This window comes from Lissotriton vulgaris, chromosome 12 (assembly GCF_964263255.1).
Source record: "Lissotriton vulgaris chromosome 12, aLisVul1.2, whole genome shotgun sequence".
NCBI classification, from domain to species: domain Eukaryota; kingdom Metazoa; phylum Chordata; class Amphibia; order Caudata; family Salamandridae; genus Lissotriton; species Lissotriton vulgaris.
In genome coordinates this window covers 662,966,736-662,985,467 of record NC_141700.1, presented here as the reverse complement: position 1 = coordinate 662,985,467, position 18,732 = coordinate 662,966,736, and the positions used below count along the sequence as shown (strand labels likewise).

Here is an 18,732-nt window from a genome sequence, read left to right as displayed (position 1 = left end):
ATATAGGCTTTTACAATAGTCCAAACGTGATGTTATAAGGGTCATGACCACTGTCTTAAGGTTACTCTCGGTTAGGAAGAACTTAATTTTCCTTATGATTCTTAGAATCATAAAGCAGGAAGAGGAAACCAAGCTCACTTGATCCCCCATACAAGTTTATTATCCATTAGTACCCCCAAATGTTTGGTTTCTTAGTGGGTATAGGGCAAAGGCCCAAGTCATCTGGCCACCATTCCCGTGTCCATACCAGTGGATTGTTCCCAAACTGTAGACCCTCCGTCTTATTGGAGTTCAACTTAAGACAATTGGACGACATCCAACTGGATATGGCACTCATACACTTATAGAAACGATCACCAATCTCCTTCTCCCCTCCCCTCATCAACGACAACACAATCTGTGTGTCGTCGGTGTAGGAGGTGAGCTGGAAACCAAATGATCTAATCACTCCTGCTAGAGGTGCCACATATATGTTAAAAAGCTTTGGGCTCAATGAAGAGCCCTGTGGCACTCCACAGGGAAGTGTAAAAGGTTTGGATGAATTGTCGTCCAGTTCTACAGTTTGAATTCTATCAGCTAAGAAGGATTGAAGAAGTTTCCATACCGCCATTATACCTCCTTTATCTCTCCATTATATCTCCATTATATCCTCATCCCGTCTCCATCCCATCTCTCCATCCCATCTCTCCATCCCATCTACATATCCCATCTCTCCATCCCATCTCTCCGTCCAATCTCTCCGTCCAATCTCTCCGTCCAATCTCTCCGTCCAATCTCTCCGTCCAATCTCTCCGTCCAATCTCTCCGTCCAATCTCTCCGTCCAATCTCCTTCTCCCCATCTCCATCTCTCCATCCCATCTCCATCTCTATCTCTCCATCCCCCAATCTCTATCCCCATCTCCATCGCTCCATCCCATCTCCATATCTCCATCCCATCTCCCCATGTCATCCCATCTCCATCTCTCCATCCCAGCTCCACATCTCAATCCCATCTCCATCTCCCTATCTCCATACCATCCCCATCTCCATCGCCATCTCTCTATCCCATCTCCATCTCCTCATCTCCTTCTCCCCCATTTGTTTCCCCATCCCATCTGTCTCTCATTCTCCACCCTCCCCCATCTCCCCCTCTTATCTCTGTTTTATCTCCGTTTTATCTCTGTTTTATCTCCATTAAATCTCCTTGTTACCTCCATTATAGCTCCGTTTTATCTCCATTATATCGCTGTTTTATCTCCGTTTTATCTCTGTTTTATCTCCATTATATCTCGGTTTTATCTCCATTATATCTCAGTTTTAGCTCCCTATTTGCTCCATTATATCTCTATTGTATCTCCATTATATCTACATTATATCTACATGATATCTCTCCATTATACCCCCTTTATCTCTCCATTACATGTCCATTATATCTAGGGCTCCCGGTTTTATGGTATTTATTTTTTTGCCGTTTCCGTCTGTATTTATTCACATTTATTTTTTGGGCTTTTTTTCTGTATTTATCCACATTTATTTTTGCCACAAGTAAAAGGCGATGCTATAGCTAGTATTTTTCCACATTTATTTAAATTGACAATGCACACATGCTCTCACTTAAACTAGCGTTATGTTGTGGCTTTAGCAGTGCTTTAAATGGTCGAGTACTGAGTAATTTGAAAGGAGAGTATATGTGCTTCTCAGTTCTGCTATAAAAACACTTTAGGATTGAGTACAAGCACTTATCAGGAGGAAACGTGTGCCAGAGCTTCTGTATTTCCATCTAAAGCCAGCTAGAAATCTGCCTTCAAATGTCTATGGTTTTCACACAGAAAGTACGTAAGGTTACCTATATTGGTGGTGGTGTGTTTCTGTGTAGATAGACAGACAGATAGATCCCAAGCTACACGCCACGTGCCCTGAAAGTTACTATCTCAGTCTAAGGTTCACTGACTGAAAATAGATGCTAAAGCACTCTAGGGTGATCCCAGTGAGCAGAATAAATTGTCTCCTATTCCACTCCATCCATGTTTTCTCACACCCACGGCAAAGTGTGCTATGAGACTTTCATGCCATAGAAATGTAAAGTTAATATTTATATATATACTGCATATATATACTGCAAACGAAGTTAAGAAAATCATGTGGGTGATACAAAATATTAACCATCGGAACAGTTAACGGTGGTGCAGCAGGTGCAGGGGCACCGGAGCCTAGGGGCCCCACTGTACGCCACGATAGCTGCACTTCACCGCCCAAACTGTGGACCAAAAGGGTTCCAATTTCCTTCTTGCTTATGGCAAATGTGCTACGCCACTCACTGCATATTCCTGTGTGGGCTCCACATGCAGACATTCTAGTGGGGGGAGGTGTGGCGTAGGGTTGTTGATCTGATGCCTGACAGAGTTGTGTAGGAAATGTGCAGTGGTCTTGGAAAGCTCAGCAAGGGAAGAGACTCTCCTGTCCTCTCAGGAACCGGAGCTGGCTACATAGGAAAGATCTGTCAAGAAATGCAAAAATACCCACCCGTCAGCACTTTTGTGCGTCGAAAATGATACAATACCTCCTTATATGAGGAAAAGTCATCTTCATTCAGGTTTAAAAAAGCTGTGTGCCAGGATGCGCTGCTGCAGCAGCACTGTGAATTCAAGTGCTTAAAACGTGCACTGTATGTATTACACCTTAGACTTCTTGTATGGGGTCCTTAACTGCTTGTATTACACTACATCTCCCACAATGCATTGGCTGGGGGGGATCAGGTTGTGTGCTATCCCAAGCTGCATTCAGGAAGTATCAGATGAGATCACTACCTTTAAAAGAAGACCGCCCCGCTCCCAGGTGCAGCCACTCGACATTTGACCCTGTAATGAAAGCAGCCTGAAATCGCGCTGCTGGGTGTCCTTTTCTCCCAGCTGGAGTTGTTTTGTTTTTACTCAGTTTGAGGTTGCGCTTTTACCACGTTTGTTCCCACCAGCATACAACTGCATGGACTTTGTTGCACAACCCCCAATGAGCGTGCTGTAGCACTGTTTCTTTAGTACTCATAACTGTTGTCTCGGCTGAACTCGAGGAGCATTATATATCTATTTTTGTACTGAAGTTAGTTTAGAAAAGGATAGGAAAGTATACAACCTCACGTATTCAGATCTTTTGACAATAATTGTTTACGAAGTGCACTCAAGATATTCAAACCATAAAAGATTGGACTTCTACAATATTCCTTCCGTTGTTTTTGTTATCCAACTCTTGGGCAGATGTATGCCTCTCTATTATTTTGGAACGACGTAAAAGATGACTCAATATATATACACCAGTTCCTTGAATTGATGTTAAAGATGCCAGATATGGCTCCATATCCCGGGACACTTCCTACTTACGGCGAGTTTGGGATTGTACACAGCCTGCCCTCTGCTATTTTATTAAAAGTCACTTCTACAAATAGGGATAGCGAATTATCCCTTTCCTAGTTTGGTTTGTTGTTTTCTTTGTTGTTCTACAGGGCTGAGAATCCACCTTCCTTGGTTTTCCTTCTGCCCTTGCCCAACTTAGTTGACCTTCTTGGGTGGGTGGTATTAGTCAGTATTGTGTTGACCCTTACGTTGCTAGAGTTGGCTATACCTTTTGGGAGAGCTGGGTCTCTCTCTTCGCTCCTGAGGTTATCTGTTTATCTGACAAGCTCTCCTGAATCCCGAAAGAATGGGGCCTGGGACAGGGAGTCAGGGGCGTTGGGAGAGGCGGTGAAAGAACAATACAGCCTCATTAACAAGTATTGGACTTGGCCCTTCTGGCAGGTTCACCCCTAGACTTTTTGCTTGTAATGGTGACCTGGTGATGGTGATTTTTGGGTTCTGCGCACTTTCACTGTGTCCCAGTGGAAAGTGCGTGCGCACTCTGAGTGCATGTGATGAGATAGGCCTGCCCTCCCATAGGAATGCATGGGGAATGTATGTGTCCCTGGTAGTTCCTGATGCGTGGGGTATACAGGTTCGAATTTCATATGTGCGAACTCGTGAGAGTGAATGCTTCGCAATGGTGTATGTGGCATGAGTGTGTCTTGTGTACAAATGCCACTTCTAGGAGTTGGCATATTAGTGTAAAATATGCCTGGCGTGTTATTGGCTGGAGCCGGCTGGTGAGCCTGGCTCCAGGAAGGCTTGATAGGTCTACCCGGTGGTGAGTGGGAGATTAGCATGCTGATGGCTGGGGAGGAGTGTACCTGTGTCCTGAATGAGGCTGGGTTTTCCCCAGACAATGCTGGCTCCGCCCCCTGTGGTGCGACTGATGACCCTAGCCCTGCCAGTGAATGAAATGGGTGGTTGAGCCATCAAGAGTGCTCCAAAACCAGCTGCGACTGGTTTCTCCCCCACCCTGCACCCTTAGACAAAGGAATGTGGTGTATAAAAATGGGGCTGTGTCCCCACAGAAGTTGTTCTCTTCCAGGATCCTGAGGGGGCTGCTGCTGCTGTCGCTGGGCCAGAGGACCGCCACTCGGAGTGTCTCCCTGCCTGGAGACCCAGTGTGCTGGCTCTGGGCCCAGCCTTGCCCCCCTGCCTGCCTACAAGGACTTTTGCTGGACTTTGTTGTCCTATAGCGCCTGGGGGCGCTGCATTTGATTGATAGCACTGGGAGCGCTTTTCTTTCCCTTTCTAGCGCTTAAGAGCGCTTTATTTAGCATTTAGCGCACGGAGCGCTTTAAATTGCCTTTTAGCGCTTTACTTTTGAAAGCCGGTGCCCACCCGGATTTGCCGGTGTTTGCCTCGAGGGCCCGCCTCCCGACCGAGGGCCGCGCTGCCATTGGCGGCCCCCAGTCACAGGAAGTCAGGCAGGCTGTAGCGGGACAACCGGAAGTCCCGTCCTGACCCCGGGCCCCAGGAAGAGAGAGACCCGTGCCCGGAAGCAGCAGGAGAAGCAAGGCGGAGGGGGCCCGAGGCACATTGCCAGTGTCTGCCCCTGCCGCAGAGTGAGGAGATCCGCCGACGCCTTCCCCCGGTCTGGGGAAGCCAGCAGAGTGTCGCCGGTGAGCCCCGCAGTCCCGAGGGAGGCGACCGGCAGCCTCCCAGAGCGGGTGAGTGGGGCCCGGGGTAGCTTGTGTAAGAGGGGGCATCGGGGCACATTGCCGGTGCCCGTCCCCCCCTGTGTGCTCACTCCACCTAGGGGCATCTTAGTGTTGGAGCCGCGAGAAGCCCTTAAGTACCACATCTGTTGAGAGCCTGAGAGGTTCAGGCACCATTCTTGTTTTCGAACCGAGAGAGGCTCAGTGGTTACTCCGAGCCACAAGGGCTCCAGAGGGGACAATCAGTGTTCAGAGCCCCGAGAGGCTCTTGAGGGGATTCCGACGCACAGCAGCACATTTCTTGGTGAGCCCTGAGAGGCTCAAAGCGGCATTTTCCTTCCCGAGTCCCCAGAGGGGGGGACTCCAATGTGCGGGGCATATTTGTGCTCGAGCCCAGAGAGGCTCAGGGGGGCCATTTTGGTTGGTTAAAGCCCCGAGAGGCTATTGAGGGCCTCATTCCTTTCTAGGGTCAAGAGGGGCTCAGGGGACAGTCAGTAGCCCAGAGCCTGCGAGGCTCCAACTTTGCCCATCATTGTTCTTTCAGCTGCCCAGCACTTCGTGGGCAGCTGCCAAGTTTAGGACCCTGACATTGAGACACAGGGACAGTCACAGGTGGTGACTAATGTGAGTTCTGGCGCATTTATGATTTATGTGCCAATGTGATTACTGCGCAATTGTTATTGCTACACCTCTGAATGTTTTAGGCATCATGTGTTTTCCTCCCCTGCACCTCTGAATGTGTTTTTATGCATCATGTGCCTTGTTCCTTACACCTCTGAATGTATGTTATGCATCATGTGTTTTGTGCTTATACCCCTACAGGTATTGTGATACTTAGGTGGTTGTTCTCCTAGTGCAGGTGGTGCTAGTGAGGTCCTGGTTACCAGTAGTTACTGGTTGTGTGCTAAAGTGATTTTACATTCCATATTCTATGTTCTAAGTGCTAATTCTACCTAGTGCTAAGTTCTAAAAGTGCTGATTCCTGACAGTGGTCCATGTGGCCCTGTCTTGTACATATCCCTTGTAAATTCTGCCCGTGCTTGTTGGCACATTGTAAAGTGTGTGTTTTATCTAATGTGTTTTGGTGTAATACAAAGGCTATTTTTATATATAACCTTGTGTGGAGTTTCCTTTGTGGTGGGCCTTGGGTGTTGTCGCTGGGGTGCGTGCGCAAATACTTAACTCATATCGCCTCCAAGTTTAGCCTTGCTGCTCGCGTCACGTTACCTAGAGGGTGAGCAGGGGTTATCTTGGCGTGTAACTCCCTTGCCCTGACTTAGGAGTGGTGGTCTCTGACTGACTTTGGCGCAAGCCCTGGCCAGCCAGGGATCCCATTTCTAACAACAAGTAAATGGTCTTTGAAAAGACCTGTGAAGTACTCGGGTGCGGCTGTGTGTGTGTGTGCCCGGGAAGGAATTTCCAGCAGCAGGAAGGGGGCATGGCGAGAACTCTAGATTTGAGTGCAGCAACATTTCCGAGTATTTTACAATTTCTAAATATAAATACAGACAAAGGAAATATTGATTTCCGTCTATATTTATATGTAAAAATCCGTAAAAACGGAAAACCGGAAGCCCTAATTATATCTCCATCCTATCTCCATCTCTCCATCCCATCTCAACCCATCTCCATCCCTCCATGTCCATCTCTCCATCTCCATCTCTCCATCCCATCTCCATCTCTCCATTCGATCTCTCCATCTCCATCTCTCCATCCCATCTCCATCTCTCCATTCGATCTCGCCATCTCCATATCTTCATCCCATCTCCCCATCTCCATCTCTCCATCCCATCTCCCCATCTCCATCCCATCTCCCCATCTCCATCGCTTCATCCCATCTCCCCATCTCCATCTCTCCATCCTCATCCCATCTTCATCTTTCCATCCCATCTCCATCTCTCCATCCCCATCCCATCTTCATCTTTCCATCCCATCTCCATCTCTTCATCCCATCTTCATCTTTCCATCCCATCTCCGTCTCTCTATCCCATCTCCATCTCCAAGTCTCAATCCCATTTCCATCTCCCCATATCCATCTCCCCCAAACTGTCTCCCCAATCCCATCTCCATCTCTCCATCCCATCTCTCCATCCCATCTCTCCATCCCATCTCCATCTCCATCTCTCCATTCGATCTCCCCATCTCCATCTCTTCATCCCATCTCCCCATCTCCATCTCTCCATCCCATCTCCCCATCTCCATCTCTCCATCCCATCTCCCCATCTCCATCTCTCCATCCCATCTCCCCATCGCTCCATCCCATCTCCATCTCTCCATCCTCATCCCATCTTCATCTTTCCATCCCATCTCCATCTCTTCATCCCATCTTCATCTTTCCATCCCATCTCCGTCTCTCTATCCCATCTCCATCTCCAAGTCTCAATCCCATTTCTATCTCCCCATATCCATCTCCCCCCAACTGTCTCCCCAATCCCATCTCCATCTCTCCATCCCATCTCTCCATCCCATCTCCATCCCCCATCTCCATCTCCATCCCCATCTCCATCTCCATCTCCATCCCCCATCTCCATCCCCCATCTCCATCCCCCATCTCCATCTTCATCTCTCCATCCCATCTCCATCTCTCCATCCCATCTCCCCATCTCCATCTCTCCATCCTCATCCCATCTTCATCTTTCCATCCCATCTCATCTCTCCATACACATCCCATCTTCATCTTTCCATCCCATCTCCATCTCCCCATCTACCATCCCATCTCCCCATCTCCCCATCTCTCCATCTCTCCATCTCTCCATCCCATCTCCATCCCATCTCCATCCCATCCCATCTCCATCCCATCCCATCTCCATCCCATCCCATCTCCATCTCATCTCCATCTCATCTCACTATCTCCATCCCATCTCCAACTCTCCATCCCATCTCCATCTCTTCATCCCATCTCCATCTCTTCATCCCATCTCCATCTCTTCATCCCATCTCTATATCTCCATCCCATCTCCATCTCCCCATCTCCATCCCAAATCCATCTCCCCATCTCCATCCCATCTCCATCTCTCCATCCCATCTCCATCTCTCCATCCCATCTCCATCTCCACATCTCAATCCCATTTCCATCTTGCTACTCCTGCAAGTTCGACGGCACCAAAACCAACTCCTCATCCACCAACACCAAACAGAGACCTGACACCAACCACCTTAAATGCATCCTGCTCAACACCCGCTCGGTCCACAGACACACCATCGACCTCTGGAATTTACTAGACACCATCTCACCGGACGTCGCCTTCCTAACAGAAACTTGGATGAATGCCTCTTCAGCCCCAGACATCACCATTGCCATCCCGGAAGGATACAAGATCATCCGTAAGGACCGCATCAAGCAAACAGGAGGAGGCATCGCTATCGTCCATAAGAACTCCATCCGCATCTCAACCAGCTCCGACGTCAACCTTGCCAGCGCCGAACACCTCCACTTCCAGATCCACACCGACCCCAAGACCACACTCAGGGGCACCCTCCTCTACCGGCCCCCAGGACCCCGTGCACAATTAAGTGACGACATCACTGAATTCATCACCCCACACGCCCTCCCCTCCGAGGACTACATTCTATTGGGAGACCTCAATTTTCACCTGGAAAAGAACAATGACAGCAGCACCACCACCCTTCTGGACAATCTCGCCAACCTCGGACTCAAACAACTCGTCACTACCCCCACCCACATTGCAGGTCACACACTCAACCCCATCTTCACCTCCAGCAAACATGTCTCATTCAGTCACACCACAGCTCTTCATTGGACGGACCACAGCTGCGTTCACTTTAGCTACAATAAGACCACAATCCACAACCATCCTCAACCCACCCTGCGAAGAAACTGGAACAAAATCACCATCGACCAGATCTCCTCATCGCTTCTTCTAAACCCCCCGCCCACTCCTCAAACCCCGACCAAGCAGCCATTAACCTCACCCAATGGCTATCCAACAGCGCCGACATCCTAGCACCGTTGAAAAAACGTCAAATCAAACTAGGCAGCAAAAACGCCTCCTGGTTCAACGATGATCTTAAGAAATCGAAGAAACTCTGTCGCTCCCTCGAGAAGGCCTGGAAAAAAGACCCAAACACCAGCACCAGGGACGCCTTCAAAAACGCCACCCGCATACACCACCAACTAATCCGGTCTGCCAAGAAAGCCGCATTCAAAGACCGACTAGATAACAATGCCCACAACAGCAAGGAATTATTCAACATCGTCAAAGAATTTACCAACCCATCAGCCAACTCCAACGACATCACCCCCTCCCAAGCCCTCTGCGACTCCCTAGCTTCCTTCTTCCACAACTAAATCGCTGACATCCACAACAGCTTCGACAACCGACCCGGAGACCAACCCACCCAACCTGCTGCAGGACCTTCACCCCCCTTGAACATCCTAAACGACTGGAACCCAATCTCCACTGAGGACACCATCCGCCTGATGAACTCCATCCACTCAGGATCCCCAACTGACCCATGCCCTCACCACATCTTCAACAAAGCAGACTCCATCATAGCACCACACCTCCGAGATGTCATCAACTGCTCCCTCAACTCCGCCACCTTCCCGGAAAGCTGGAAACACGCTGAACTCAGCGCCCTTCTGAAAAAACCCACAGCTGACCCCACCAAACTCAAAAACTACCGCCCCATCTCGCTTCTTCCATTCCCGGCCAAAGTCATCGAGAAAACTGTCAACAACCAACTTGCCACCTTCCTCGAAACCAACAAATCCCTCGACTCCTCACAGTCCGGCTTCCGAGCCAAACACAGCACTGAGACCGCCCTCATCGCAGCAACAGACGACATTCAAACTCTACTGGACAATGGAGACACAGTCGCCCTCATCCTCCTCGACCTCTCCGCTGCCTTCGACACAGTCTGTTTTAGCACCCTTCTACAGCGCCTCAGAAACGTCGGAATCCAAGGAAAAGCACTGGAATGGATCACCTTGTTCCTCACCGGAAGAACCCAGAGAGTCCGCCTCCCACCATTCAAGTCAGAGGCCTCTGAAGTCATCTGCGGCGTGCCACAAGGATCGTCACTCAGCCCCACCCTCTTCAACGTTTACATGAGCCCCCTTGCGGCCATCGCTCGCCAACACAATCTCAACATCATCTCCTACGCTGACGACACTCAACTGATCCTCTCACTAACCAAAGACCCTAACACCGCCAAAACCAACTTACACGAAGGAATGAAAGAAGTAGCCGAGTGGATGAAGCACAGCCGTCTGAAACTGAACTCAGACAAAACAGAAGTCATCATCTTAGGCACCTCCCCCTCCGCCTGGGATGACTCTTGGTGGCCAGAGGCCCTTGGAAAAGCACCCATCCCGACGGACCACGCACGAAACCCCGGCGTCATCCTGGACTCCTCACTCTCGATGACCAGACAAGTCAATGCCGTTTCATCATCCTGCTTCAACATTCTTCGCATGCTCAAAAAAACATTTCGCTGGATCCCCACCGAAACTAGAAAATCGGTCACCCACGCACTGGTCACGAGCCGCCTGGACTACGGAAACACCCTATACGCCGGTACCACCGCTAAACTCCAGAAAAAACTCCAACGCATCCAGAACGCTTCAGCCAGGCTCATACTAGACATCCCGCGCAAAGAACACATCTCTGGTCACCTGAAAAACCTTCACTGGCTCCCCGTAAATAAGAGGATTACCTTCCGCCTCCTAACCCACGCACACAAAGCACTTTACGAACTTGGACCCGAATGCCTCAACACACGACTGTCCTTCTACACCCCTCCCCGTCAGCTTCGATCCTCCAACCAAGCCCTTGCCACTGTACCTCGCATCAACAAAACCACCATGGGAGGAAGATCCTTCTCCTACCTGGCAGCTAAAACCTGGAACTCACTTCCCACTCACCTTCGCCTTACTCAGAACCACCTAGCATTCAGAAAGCAACTTAAAACTTGGATATTCGACAAATAATTACCCACCCTTCCTCAAGCGCCTTGAGACCCTATGGGTATGTAGCGCGCTATATAAATCTCTTGACTTGACTTGACTCCCCATCTCCACCCTCTGCCCCATCTCCCCCTATTATCTCACTTTTATTTCCCTATTAGCTCCATTATATCTCCGTTTCATTTCGGTTTTGTCTCCATCCTATCTCCATCTCTCCATCCCATCTCCATCCTATCTCCATCTCTCCAGGCCATCTCCAGCCCATCTCCAGCCCATCTCCATCCCATCTCCAGCCCATCTCCATCCCATCTCCAGGCCATCTCCAGCCCATCTCCAGCACATCTCCAGCCCATCTCCAGCCCATCTCCATCCCATCTCCATCCCATCTCCATCCCATCTCCATCCCATCTCCATCCCATCTCCATCCCATCTCCAGCCCATCTCCAGCCCATCTCCAGCCCATCTCCATCTCTCCATCCCATCTCCATCTCTCCACCCAATCTCCATCTCTCCACCCAATCTCCATCTCTCCATCCCAGCCCCCATCTCTCCATCCCATCTCCATCTCTCCATTCCCATCCCATCTTCATCTTTCCATCCCATTTCCATCTAACCATCTACCATCCCATCCCCATCTCTCCATCCCATCGCCATCTCCAGCTCCACATCTCAATCCCATTTCCATCTCCCCATCTCCATCTCCCCCATCGGTCTCCCCATCCCATCTCTCTGTCTCCCCCATCTGTCTCCCCATCTATATCCCCCATCGGTCTCCACCATCTCCTCCCTCTCCCTCATCTCCCGATCTGTCTCTCCATCTGTCTCCCCCATCTCCCCCTATTATCTCCTTATTATCTCCCCATTCGCTCCATTATATCTCCATTTTATCCATTATAGCTCCACTTTATCTCCATTATACCTCCTTTATACCTCCATTATATCTCCATCCCATCTCCAGCAATCTCATCCCATTTCATCCCATCTCCATCCCTTCTCATCATCCCATCTCCCCATCTGCCGCCCATCTCATCCCGTCTCCATCGCATCCCTCCATCCCATCTCCATCTCCATCTCCCCATCTTCATCTCCATCCCATCTCCATTCCATCTCCCCATCTCCATCGCTCTATACCATCTCCATAGCTCCATCCCATCTCCAGGCCATCTCCAGCCCATCTCCAGCACATCTCCAGCCCATCTCCAGCCCATCTCCATCCCATCTCCATCCCATCTCCATCCCATCTCCATCCCATCTCCATCCCATCTCCATCCCATCTCCAGCCCATCTCCAGCCCATCTCCAGCCCATCTCCATCTCTCCATCCCATCTCCATCTCTCCACCCAATCTCCATCTCTCCACCCAATCTCCATCTCTCCATCCCAGCCCCCATCTCTCCATCCCATCTCCATCTCTCCATTCCCATCCCATCTTCATCTTTCCATCCCATTTCCATCTAACCATCTACCATCCCATCCCCATCTCTCCATCCCATCGCCATCTCCAGCTCCACATCTCAATCCCATTTCCATCTCCCCATCTCCATCTCCCCCATCGGTCTCCCCATCCCATCTCTCTGTCTCCCCCATCTGTCTCCCCATCTATATCCCCCATCGGTCTCCACCATCTCCTCCCTCTCCCTCATCTCCCGATCTGTCTCTCCATCTGTCTCCCCCATCTCCCCCTATTATCTCCTTATTATCTCCCCATTCGCTCCATTATATCTCCATTTTATCCATTATAGCTCCACTTTATCTCCATTATACCTCCTTTATACCTCCATTATATCTCCATCCCATCTCCAGCAATCTCATCCCATTTCATCCCATCTCCATCCCTTCTCATCATCCCATCTCCCCATCTGCCGCCCATCTCATCCCGTCTCCATCGCATCCCTCCATCCCATCTCCATCTCCATCTCCCCATCTTCATCTCCATCCCATCTCCATTCCATCTCCCCATCTCCATCGCTCTATACCATCTCCATAGCTCCATCCCATCTCCACATCCTATCTCCATCTCTCCATCTCTGCATCCCAACTCCATCCCATCTCCCGATCTCCATCCCATCCCCATCTCTCCATCCCATCTCCATCTCCATATCTCCATCTCCCCATCTATCTCCCCATCCCATCTGTCTCTCCCATCTCCACCCTCTCCCCATCTCCCCTATTATCTTCTTATTATCTCCCTTTTATCTCCCTAATAGCTCCATTTTATCTCCATTTTCTGTTTTATCTCTATTTTTGCTGTTTTATCTCCAATATATCTCCATTTTATCTCAGTTTTTGCTCTGTTTTATCTCTGTTTATCTCCATATTATCTCCATTTTATCTCCATCTTATCTCCATTTTATCTCAGTTTTTGCTCCATTTTATCTCCATTATATCTCCGCTTTATCTCCACTTCATCTCCCATCCATCCCCACCGGAAGAAGCCAAAGGCAAATGGTCAGACTCCCACCCTTCATCTCAGAACCCATGAAAATCACCTGCAGAGTCCCACAGGGTTCACCCCTGAGCCCCACCCTCTTCAACATTTATGTGGCCCCCCTCGCAGCCATCGTCCGATAACACGTCCTCAACATCGTATCCTACGCCAACGACACCCAGCTCATCCTCTCCCTCACCAAAGACCCCACCACTGCCAAACTAAACTTCCAGAAAGGAATGCAAGACGTCGCAGTCTGGATGACCCAACAGCTGCCTGAAGCTCAACGCCGAGAAGACAGTGTGAGAAGTTGGCCTGGCATATGCTGTCCACTAATTTAGTGGGCACCTTGCACCAGTCCAAATGACCGTAATTGATGTTAGGTTTAAAGACAACCTATATAGAAAGCTATCCTAGTGCTAGCTGTGGAGAGTATCCTTCAGGCTAAGTCTTGAAGGAATGTAAGCAGCTGGTTTTACTAGTCTATAATCTCATGAATGACCAAATGAAAGGAGAACCACACCAGGAATATATATAAAATATATGTATTTATTCTAAACACATCCCTCTAGTCTCTTTATAAGGCTAGAGGCATAAGTACATACGGTAAACTTATTTAGCACACAGTAAATTAGCACAATATACGTTGAGCCCTAGGGGCATACCAAACCATATATTACGAAAGTGGTATAAGAACCACGACTGACATAGATACAAGGCCTAGAGCCTTTAGAACCGCTGGGGCCACCAGGAACAACCCAAGGTAGTGACACAGGGATCTCAGGTGGACGCGTGCAGTGTCTACACACAGCCGCAAATCACCATTAACTTCTATGGGGAAAGTCGCGGTTGGAAAATTACAGATTAAGGACACCTTGAAGAGGACTTGGAGCAAACCCCTTTAGAACTAGGCAGTTCTAGAGTCAATACCCACGGGAGCACGGGAGTACTCGAGTTACCTCACCCAGGGAAGCCGGGTGCATAGGTGTCTTTTGATGTCGGGTTTCGTCGTCGTTTTCAATGGCGACCTGCTGAAAAGTGCTGCTGGCGACCAAGTCGGAAGTGTCCGGTGGATCCAAGGGTGGATTGAAGATCTGAAGAACCTGAAAGCAGATGGGACAGAGTGTGGGTCACTAGCCAGTGACCAGGAAGGCGATGAGCGGATGCCCACCAATGTTGGGTGCTTTCAGATGAAGAAGGTGAAGTTTTGACTCTTCAGCCATGAGGACCAGGAGGCGTCGACGACAACCAGGTGCTGGAATCGCGTTGTCCCACAAAGGATGTCACGTGCTGAGGTGTCAGTATCCGGATTGGACCCAACAAGCCTTGGCAAAAGCAACCCATGCAGAAAGCCTAGATTGGCTTTGGAGCAGACCAGCAAGGTCTGAGGGACTCACCCTTTGGAGGGGAGTCAGGACAGGTCTGAAGCAACCAGGAAAGCCCAAGAAACAGAAGAGTTACCTTCATGGGGACCCACCAGACCAGGGATCAGGAAGAAGCCTCGAGCAGAAATGCTAGAAGCGGACCCACGAAACACTTGTGGAGTGTAGGCCCACAAACTTCGGTGCAGATGGTGCTCAGGGCTTGGACTACAAGTAGCCCAACGCACAACTTCAGGAGATCTCAGGAAGTTAATGTACTTGCAAATGTGCAGGGTATCCAGGAATTCCAGTTCCAGGTCACTCGTGAGGGCTGCGGGTCTCAGCTTTGCTGGGATCTCGTGTCGGCCTCGGAGAAGTCTGGAAGTCTGTCTTGAATCACAAATCCTTCGGTATCCGGCAGGAGCCTTGGAAATGCAGACCGGCAAGATGCTTCTTTGGTGCCTGTTTGAACAGGGGGGTCACTCCTTGACCCCAAGGAAGATTCTTGAGTCCCCTAGTGGATATAGTGTGTCGAAGTTCAGGATTCAGCTTCAGAGTTTCGTCCAGATATAATCTAAAGTCCTAAGGACTGGGTTCCTATACTTATACTAAGTTTAGGGGTTGGACTTACTCTAGGGTATCACCTATGGGAGGACCCAGGGAGGGGGTGGTTACACCCCTTTCCCTTTGTCCAGTTTCACGCCAGAGCTGGGGCTGAGTGCCCCTGCAACGGTTTGAACTGGGGTATGCATAGGGACACCAAGTGTGCCCCAGCACTGTCTGAAAATCTTTCTATGAATGCACCCAGCCAGCCCCAATACACTAAAGCCCGTCTGGGAGGTGGTTACACCTCCCTGTGAAAGGAAACCTATTATCCAGGCCTCCCCTGCTGGAGTTTAATCCAGCAGCAGCAGGCCAGACTCGTGTCTGTGGCTGCAGCATCCATTTTGTGATGCTGGGGTTCTTTTAAACTATTACCGATAAGGTTAGTGTGTACATGTTTTCTCCCTCTAGAAGGGTGGAATTCTACCCCCGCCACCAGGATTGGCAGGGGAGGGGGGGGGGGGGGGGGGTAGGATTCCAAAGTGTGTGACACCAAGCACGGCATGTTTCCCTGCAGCCATTCCAAAGTTAGCATTAACTGTGAGGTTATAATGCACTTAAGAGTATATGGTCTGGCTGCACCACAGAACAGCATCAGACAATAGATACCGAAGCTGCAGAGGGGTCCTGCTCATGTATGGGCACCCTCTCACACAAAACCAAGCACTCTGCCTTCAGGATTGATAATTGCAAAAAACACAGTTGATGGACAGAATGTAGAACAATGTCATACATTCACCCCAGTACAAGGATCTGGGCCTAAATCCATTGTTTTTTTGCACTCCACACCACCCTGGGTTAGACACTGGCTATTTGCAAATCAGCTCTGACCCTGTGCCTTATGGGAACAGTCCAGTCCGAACTACCAAGCCATGTCTTTCCCAGACCAGAATCAAGCATCCAAGGACCGGTTTCTGGCTATCAGCCATCATTCAGCCTGGATAGCTTGACTCCAGTGGTGTGGAGAGCCTGGGACTCACGTCTGAGTATACCCAGCACACTCGGGGTGAAAATTGCAAAAAACACAGTTGATGGACAGAATGTAGAACAATGTCATACATTCACCCCAGTACAAGGATCTGGGCCTAAATCCATCGTTTTTTTGCACTCCACACCACCCTGGGTTAGAAAGGGCTGTAGCCAACCCCCTTCTGAGGAACCTCCCTGTATGTACATAAAAGGCAGGGCAGTAGGATGTCCAATCTCCGCCTAAGCTTTTCTGGGAGACCCTTGATCATACCCTTTAAGGTGTTGTTGAATCTTTCAATTAAACTATTGCATTGTGGGTGATAGGGCAATTGCCTGTTTGAGCCTGTTCGAGACTGGCCAGGGCCAGAAATGCTGCCCATTTTCCCATTTAGCAACACCCAGCCCACACCATCCACATACACAAACGAGCAACACACTCACACCAAATGTACACCACGCACAACACTATGCACAGATTAATGTACCAAAGTGCACTACAAACCCAACCAAACCACATCTACACACCCTACTATCCCAACTACCACATATATCCACCATAATCTACAAACAGTTCACAACTCTATCCTATACCACTACTCTATCCTATATCCTATACCACTAACCAATACACTCATCACTAACACAACGCCAATCAACACCATACATAACTACATTCCATCCAGACACACGCTCCCTGCTGTAATTACACCTAACAGACCACCTTTTATCACTAATATGTAATCATTCTTCCATCAGTTGTCCAACAAACACCCTCCTCTCCCTTCTACCATAATAACACTAACGCACAACACACAACACACACACTGCACACCACCACATTTTTTAACTCTTGCAACAAACCACTCTAAGACACTCTTACCTCTACTTCTTTCCCTCCTACAAACAACATACACTCTACTCATAAACACAGAAGCCCTTCTGACCCCTGTCCACCACAAACTTTCAAGACAATTATTTTAACAACCTCTGCTGCCACTGCAGTAAGAAGAATCATCACCGATTCATTAACTACCAGAATATTTCCAGAAGAACTCAAAAAATCCCACATATGCCCTTTACTGAAGAAAACAAGCTTGGACCCGCTGAACCTTGACAACTACAGACCCATTACAAATGGACCTTTCCTGGGCAAACTGATAGAAAGAGCAGCGTTCGCCCAGATGTCACAATTCATTGAAGAGAATGACATACTTTCAAACTTCCAAATAAGATTCCGTCCGGAAAGAGGCACTGAATCTGCCCTCCTTGCCATCTGGGATGACCTGAAGAATACAGTTGACCGCAACGGGGTTGCTTCGCTACTCCTCTTGGACCTCTCAGCTGCTTTTGACACGGTTAATAATGACACTCTGAAACAAAGACTCTATGAAGCCGGCATAGAGGGAACTGCTCTAGACTGGATCGCGTCCTACCTTCGAAACAGAACTAATGTCATCCATACCCCACCTTTCTCGTCAAAACCGTACTCCATAAAAGCAGGGGTCCCATGCTTTTCCACATCTACATGAAGTCAATACCAGTACTGATCAATAAATTTCACCTCATGTGCTATAACTATGCAGAAGACACACAAATACTCCCTTAACTGGAATGCCCCAAAGACATTGGAAAAGGACCAATTTTCAGCTGTCTCAGAGCTGTGGATCAGTGGATGACTTGGAGCCATCTCAAATTGAATGCTTCAAAAACTGAACTACATTACAACCCGCTTGCCGCGTGGCCTAATGAACTGGGATCACTGTCTAAAGTATCGAAGGTAGTAAGAAACCTCGGAATGACCATGGACTCCAAGCTGTTGATTAATGCCCAAGTGGCTAAACTAGCAAATCAAGCTTTGTCACTATAAAAACGCTGCAACGAATTTTCCCTCATTTGAGATTTCCACACAAGGTCCAAGCTACCATCTCCCTTGTTCTGTCCAAAGTCGATTACGCCAATAGCCTCTACCACGGATCACCTTTAACGACCATGAAAAGACTTCAACGGATTCAGAACTCGACTGCCAGACTACTCTTGCACATCAAACCGTGAGACCACATCTCCCCTGCCTTGAAAGCCCTGCATTGATTACTGGTTGCCAGAAGATCCATGTTCAAGCTGCTTTGTATCACCCACAAAGCAATACAACATCCCTTCCCTGTCGCAGGATAGCAGGAGCTTATCTTTATGGGGCCATGTGTTTCAAACACATGGCCCTAAAAAGATAACAAAGCTTTTGCGACCAACGTAAATCAGACGAGCCCGTCCAAGTGGGCCGTCTGAAAAAGAGAAAGATACACTCACTACTCTCTACTACACACTCTACTACACACTCTTTACTACTCTCTCTTTACTACTCACTCTACTACTCTCTACAACACACTCTCTACTATTTACTACTCATTCTATATTA

General features: G+C 49.0%; 1 protein-coding gene across 2 annotated transcripts in view; it reads right to left on the bottom strand.

Annotated features, from left to right (window-relative positions):
• KLHL36 (kelch like family member 36) overlaps nucleotides 1-18,732 on the bottom strand; it is a 77,153-nt gene that overhangs the window by 28,760 nt on the left and 29,661 nt on the right. Inside the window, exon 3 of one of the 2 annotated variants that reach the window (XM_086945845.1) lies at nucleotides 14,346-15,137. The exons of the other annotated variant lie outside the window; for it this stretch is intronic. Coding sequence (XP_086801971.1) covers nucleotides 14,346-14,369 — 24 coding nt within the window. The 5' untranslated portion in view covers nucleotides 14,370-15,137. The remainder of the gene's footprint in view (nucleotides 1-14,345; nucleotides 15,138-18,732) is intronic. 2 annotated transcript variants of the gene reach the window in all.